At 38.3% G+C, this 7,386-nt stretch overlaps 1 protein-coding gene across 1 annotated transcript in view; it reads left to right on the forward strand.

Annotated features, from left to right (window-relative positions):
• Positions 1–5,062, forward strand: part of commd9 (COMM domain containing 9) — a 6,050-nt gene extending 988 nt beyond the window's left edge. The window contains exons 2-5 of the mRNA XM_048607293.1: positions 91–309; positions 1,631–1,665; positions 1,844–1,947; positions 3,660–5,062. Coding sequence (XP_048463250.1) covers positions 91–309; positions 1,631–1,665; positions 1,844–1,947; positions 3,660–3,800 — 499 coding nt within the window. The 3' untranslated portion in view covers positions 3,801–5,062. The remainder of the gene's footprint in view (positions 1–90; positions 310–1,630; positions 1,666–1,843; positions 1,948–3,659) is intronic.
• The last annotated feature ends 2,324 nt before the right edge of the window (positions 5,063–7,386 follow it).

Here is a 7,386-nt window from a genome sequence, read left to right on the forward strand (position 1 = left end):
AATAGATTAATTTATGATATCTGGTCAGCATGAATGAGTTGGACTGAAGGATCTGTTTCTGTGCTGTACAGCTCTATGACATGCCCAATTTATCCTCAGTGGGGTTAACAGTATTTGTTCCCAAAGCAAACGTGTCTCATTTCTGTTCCAATTCGTTTTCTCCCTGCAGTTGATCTGCTCCCTCCATGGCTTTACACGGCAAGTTGTATTTCAAGGACTGACTTCAGCTGAAGAGATTCTCCCACTCTTTCCTGATAGCTTTCATCAAAACCTGAAGAATCTGTTAACTAAAATAATTGTTGAAAACAGGTAAGTGCTTTTATTGCCCTCTCTTTTCTCACTGTGTTGCTGTCTTTTCTGCTACGCTTAGTGTCACCTCTCTGTTCACCTTGAAAGTGCTCACCAATTAAAATGGATAGTTGAGCCAAATACTGATCTGATGTAACTTGCTTGAGCTTTGTACTCTTATTTGTGATTACAATGTAATTTAAAATGTTAGGCTTTTGAAATTGGTTAAAATAAAGTCACTTGTGAGAACCTGCAACTGAGATAAGTGATTAAAAATACAGGAAATGCATACATACATGTATTGACTGGGATGAATGTAATCTTCAATCCCTGATAAATATCTGAAGACATTTGAGACTCAGTTTCAATAATGAGCTGTTAAGTTAAAATAAAAGTTAATATATGGAGACCAGAGAGTTCACTGTATTCAAATTATTAATGTGCCAAGTCTTCGGCCTGGCAATACAATTTGTGTCTCTTGATTTTTCTGTCCAGCCAAGTACCGTTTCCACTTATGTAGCTTCATGGGAAATATTAACTTCATTTGCTACCTCTAGACTTGACTATTCAAACTGTTCTGAAGAAAGGTCACTGGACCTGAAATGTTAACTCTGATTTCTTTCCATAGATGCTGCCAGATCTACTGAGCTTTTCTGGCAATTTCTGTTTTTGTTCCCATAACTTGCATCAAATCTAGTTACCCATCACCATGTATTAGTTGATCTTCATTGGCTGCCAGTCAGACATTTTAAATTTCTTTTTAGTTCCAAATTGCTCCATAAGCTAGACTCTGTACGTCTCTATCTTCCGTCTGCCTTCAGAATGTCTACATTCCACCAATATTGACCTCTTTTCCGTCCCTGATTTTAATAGGTCTACCATCAACTGTCATATCTAGGACCTAAGTTCTGGAACTCCCTAAACCTTTCCTTCCTACCTTTCCCTCCTTTAAAACACACCTCTTGGAGGCTTTTGGCTACCCATCCCAATATCTCCTTATGTGGCTCAGTGTCAAATCGGGACAGTAGTACAGGAATTTGGACAGCTGTTTTAGTTTTTATGTGTAAAACTGGGCACTTCATGCCTTGTGAACATTTGAGAGAGTTGGGACAGAATCTCTGTGCACTGCGGGATCACGAGAATTGGTGTGTGTGTCTGCAAGCAGGAACTGCAAGACTACCAACCTGAAAAAAAAGGCTGAATTAAGATAATGCACAATTCCACCTTTTTGCTGCGCTATCATGATCTGAAATGATGCTGTCTCAGATGTTGTGGTAATTTGGTGAGGTGACGTGACGTGGTGTCTATTCCCCTAAAAGTTCATTTCCAATGTCTGTTTCAGAGCTGCCTGGCGGAATGAAGCACTGGCAAACCAGAGTAAGTGGAACGTTGTTTAGTTCCTGCTTCAATCCATTTCTGTTAGTGTATTTTCTGAGATGTATCCATTGCATGTGATAAGATTTGTAAGATGTAAATTTCTTCCCCATTAGTTATCATTATCTTAAGAGTGCTGGTTCTTAATTGTTTTAGACTTTGCTTCTTTCTCTTCCCCTAGTTTCCTTACCTCAACTCACTGACATGGATTGGAGAGTAGATATCAAAACATCCTCTGACAACATCAACAGAATGGCAGTGCCCACGTGTCTGCTCCAGATGAAGGTATTACTGTCTGATTCGTGATTGTAACATTGTGACAGTGCAGAGAAATCATCTTTATAAAATCATTTTTTTATTCTTCACAGATGCTGCCAGTCATGCTGAGCTTTTCCAGCAACTTTGTTTTTGTTCCTGATTTACAGCATCCGCAGTTCTTTTGGTTTTTATTTCAAATGGGATTGAGCCTGTTGACCAGTGAGAGTCACGCTCATCGCCCAGGGATGCGTACAATTTTAACTGGGCAAATTTGATCTTTCCCTACAATACTGGTGATATATGGTGACAGTGTTGCCTTGTAATCATGTAGCCAATCATTCCTTGCCTACATAGCATAATAGGATAGGACAACGGTTTGCTGAGGATATCTTTTAGCTATCAGTAAAGTGAATACTTTGGAGATGGCAAAATCAGACTGATTAGTTACAGTTTGCAGTCAGTTTAGATTGTTTTGATCTCATGGTGCAGCCTTTTGCTTTCAATATTTTCTGGTGGAAAATATTAACAGGCATGAATGGTATGTGAAAATATTCCTCTGTTAAACCTGTAAATATTGATACAAAAAAAAAAGATTCCTATAAAAATGCAGAACTTGCAACAAGACGATCCGGTCATAATTTAAAATAGATTTCAGGGAGCAAGTAAATTCCTGTTAATGCTTCAATTTGTTGTGGGAATGTGTTTTTTTTTAGGTGAAAGAGCATTTCTCATTCTTGATGTGTGGTGGCATGAATGCAAGATTAATAGCTTTGAGCCAGCAGTTGTAAATATGTAGAAGAATAATTATTATCAGGAAATTGTATTCAGTAACTTTTCTTGTTCTGAATTAGCTGCGTATAGAATGTTACTTTTTAGGTATGTCGAAATTTAAAGCTGCAGTTCCTGACAGTCATCTTGGATAGTTGCAGCTGTCTAAATAAGACAGACTGTCTCTGTTTGCCTCAGAATGTATATGCACCAACACAGAGTTGTCAAATAAAAGTTAAATTACTGTGAGCTCATGAAATTATTTCGATGCAGTCTGGAGTAGGGAAAGGTTACTGTGATTTAATATAAATAACCATCTCTGAATCCCACTGGAAGAAACCTCTTGCTATTTGCATCTAACAAACACAATGTTAATGGAGCAAACCCTTCCTCTTTCTCTCTCAGATAGAATTCCAATTCAAACTGATAACATTCCTGGCTATCCACTTGTCAACTCCGAGAATAGTCCATAAACTGATATTGGAAAGAGAAAGCAGCAAATTTGTGCAAGTAAAAATCACTTAGTGTTTGACAAGTTGACAACCTCATGTAAGTGTGCAGTCTCTTGGAAAAGTAGTTACCTGCTATTGGGATTCAGCAAAACTGTAGAGTGATCCCCTTGTTAAATTTAACTCTGCTTGTGACTAAAATTAAACTGCAAGTAAAATTTAATCACTCATAATGTCACTGCAATTTGCATTTATCAAAATTAGCTTTGCTAACTGCAGATATAACACAGTGTGGACCTGGAGGAACACAGCAGGCCAGGCAGCATCAGAGGAGCAGGAAAGCTGATGTTTTGGGTCGGGACCCTTCTTCAGAAAAAAAGTCCCCATCCGAAACGTCAGCTTTCCTTCTCCTTTGATGCTGCCTGGCCTGCTGTGTTCCTCCAGCTCCACACTGTGTTATCTCTGACTGCAGCATTGGCAGTTCTTACTATCTCTTTTCTAACTGCAGTGTGCTTCTTGCAGATTCAGGATGATGTCAGCGCCTGCCAAGGTGGACCCATCATATCTACTGTCTCTCTTGAATTAAGTAAAGAAAAACTGGATACAATGTTGGATGGACTCGGTCGAATTCGGGATCAGCTTTCAGCTGTCGCAAACAAATAGCGTGTTTGCTGACTGTATCAGATGAGTTACAAGCATTGGAAAGGTCTAAAAGCATCATATTTGGACCTGATGAAGTGCTCTGTTACCCTGTTTTGTTATAATGGGATATTGCAATAAGTTTTCACCATGTCTGAGATTTCATTTCAAGCACATTGAATCTATGATTTCTGTAATTTTCCCTTCCACATTCATTGCCATTTGATATAAAATGCCTTATCAATGTTTGTGTTTTTCACAACTTATTTGTCCTATGTATTAAGATTTTCATAGTATATATTCACCAATGTCTCCAACTGTTTGCCTGAAGATCTCTAGTACAAAATGTTAGTAAAAGATATCACTTTTGTAATTTAAAGCAATGTCAAAATCTGATTTTTTTTTTTGAAGCCTTTATTCTTTTAATTGAAAAATTCCTCAACTTGATATCAGAGACAAAACATGTAACTTGTATGTAATTTATATTTTATAGAATTTAATTGGAATAGTGTAATTAATTGTAAAGTCCAGTCCTGGACTGTATTGATGTGTGTAGCTCCATGTAAGCATTCATGTTCACGTTAGCTTTGCAGAGCCGAACAGGATATATGGTACAATTCAGGCTCAGTTGGGATTTAAGTAATACTGTATTGGTTAGCCTTTGATCAGTAACAGAATTGAAGCATTGAGGAATTATGTTGCCTTGGTGGAATGAGTGGATTAGGTAACATCAATGTGGAATGAATAGGGTTAGGTTGTATGTACCTTCACTATTTCATGTTAGCCTTTAGAATTTATTTTACCAGATCCCGAACATTTAGCAAATATGAAGTTATTGTGTGTTGGATGGCAAAAAAATGTAATTAGCTTGGATCAAATTCTGTAATTTCACTGACAAATTGAGATAAATGAGATCTTTGCCTCCTCCCTTATTCCATTGTTTGTACACCTCTTGCTACATTATATTTAATTGTGTCGCTATTTACAAATGTACCTACAATTAATGTGCCAAGTATCAGTCCATTCAGCAGATGTGCTTCTGCAAACGTGAAGATGTTATCCTTTTTGTTAAATTTAGCTTGAGATTTTCTCTGTCCTTTAGTTCTTCATTCCTGAGTAACATACCTTTTCAGCCATCATTCTTGCTGCTTTCCTTATTTGGTTGTATGTCTGCTAATTTTTTTTAATGCAGCACATTTAAATTTCTCTGCCTCATTTTATATAATCAGATATATCTAGGTTATTTTTTTTTCACTTATAAACTATTATTAAAGTTAATATTCACTGGTTACCTCTGTCTGATACCTTGTTCATTTTTTGAAGGATTTATTTCATTTTCTCTCTTACAAATGCAAGTTATGCGGAGGATGTAGTTTTAAATGTGCCAGTAAAGTCTGGTTCTGATCTTCATGGGTATATTAATACTGACCAGCTATTTCCCCACAAGCTGTTGTAGACTTCCAGAAGGGTACTTTGGATGTGTGAAGTCTAGCTATTAAATAATGATTATTCTAAGAACAGAGGCAGGCTTTTGACCAGATAAAGAACTGATATGTTTGTAACCAGAATTTTTTTATTGACACTGGTCATTCTGGATGAGAATGTTGGAGTTATCCATACATTCATAACTAAGAGCAGCATTAGGTAACTCAGCCCTGAGCCTTCTCCGTCATTTGATAAGATAGTAGCTGATCTCATCTCGACCTCGACTCCACTTTGCTGCTCACTCCCCATAACCCTTCAACCCATTACTAATTAAAACTCTGTCTTATTTCCTTAAATTTACAGGGACTCAATGTCCCAGCATCCACCACGCTCTAGGGCAGTGAATTCCACAGATTGACGACCCTTTGAGAGAAGTAATTTCTCCTCATGTCTGTTTTCAATCTACTACCACATTCTAAAAATATGACCTCTCAGATTGCCCCACATGGGCAAACATCCTCTCTATGTCTGCTTTGTCAATCCCATTTAGCATCATATATACCGAAATTAGATCTCCTCTCATCTAAACTTTAGATAGTATAGGCCTAAACTATTCCATCTCATGTCATAAGACAAACCCCTCCTTTTGGGATCAATCTGATGAACCTCCTGTGAACTATCTCCAATGCAAATACATCTTTCAAGTAAGAGGACTAAAATTGTATGCAATAGTCCAGGTGCAGTCTTACTAATGCCTTCTACAGTTGCAGCATCACTTCCCTACTTTTATACTCTCTTCCTTTAGCAATAATTGTCAAAATTCCATTTGCCTTCCTTATTCCTGCTATACTTACAGATTAGTTTTCTGCAATTCATGCTTGATATGTGGGCTTTAATTGAGGTGGAGTTTAATATATTTACAGATTGGGTAGACTATACACCAAGAATGTGCAAACCCTGCAGGGGAGTAGGTGCAATGTTTTCTGTATTTCAGTGCATTTGCTGTAAAGATTCAAAAGAATTAACCCCTGACATGGCCAGGAGAACTACATCCGACTCATACAGCACAGGAACAGACGCCTCAGTTAAACCAGAGATAGTAGGAACTGCAGATGCTGGAGAATCTGAGATAACAAGGTGTAGAGCTGGATGAACACAGCAGGCCAAGCAGCATCATAGGATCTGAGATAACAAGGTGTAGAGCTGGATGAACACAGCAGCCAAGCAGCGTCATAGGAACTTTCTGAAGAAGAGTCTAGGCCTGAAACGTCAGCTTTCCTGCTCCTATGATGCTGCTTGGCCTGCTGTGTTCATCCAGCTCTACACCTTGTTACCTCAGTTAAACCAGTCCATGCCAAACATAATACCTAACTAAACTAGCCCAACCTACTGCTCCTGGATCCTGTCCCTCGAAACTATTCCTATACTCACCTAAGTGTCTCTTAAATGTTGTAATTGTGCCTGCATTCACCACTTCCTCAGGAAGTTCATTCCACACACAAAACACTTTCTGTAATAGAAATTTGCCCCTCATTTCTTTTTAAATCTCTCCTCTCACCTTAAAAGTATGCCACCCAGTCTTGAAATCCCCCTAAGGAAAAGACACCTACCATTAACCCTATCTATACCCCTCACGATTTTATAAACTTCTTTCAGGTCGCCCCTTGACCTTCTACACTCCAGTGGAAAAAAAAATTGCCAGCTTGTCCAACCTTTCTTTATAACTCAAACCTGCCATACCTGGCAAGATCCTGGTAAACCTCTTCTGAACAATCTCTAGCTTAATAATATTCTTTCTGTAACAGGGTCTCCAGAACTGGACACAGTACTCCAGAAGAGGCCTCATGTAGAAATTAAGTGGGTACTATGAGATGTGTGTCTAACTTATTATGGGGCTTTTGTATTCGATTATATTTGGAGGTTAGAGAGGATGTTTTCAGGTTGACATTTTTGTTTCTCTGACCTCTGCCCTGTTGGTGGGGTGGTTGGGGTTGAGGGGGAGATGATGTACTGAAATTGCACTATGATAAGGTACAGGCTGAAAGGTCCAGATGGTCACATGCATCTAAACTAAATTCCTTTGCTTGGTTTGTGTCAGAAATTGCTTATCGACCCCTCACTTTGCAACTGATGACCAAGCTGAAAGTAGGCAACTTAGCAAAGATCTGATATAATAGTATGCATT

This window comes from Rhincodon typus, chromosome 17 (genome assembly GCF_021869965.1).
Source record: "Rhincodon typus isolate 14 chromosome 17, sRhiTyp1.1, whole genome shotgun sequence".
NCBI lineage: Eukaryota > Metazoa > Chordata > Chondrichthyes > Orectolobiformes > Rhincodontidae > Rhincodon > Rhincodon typus.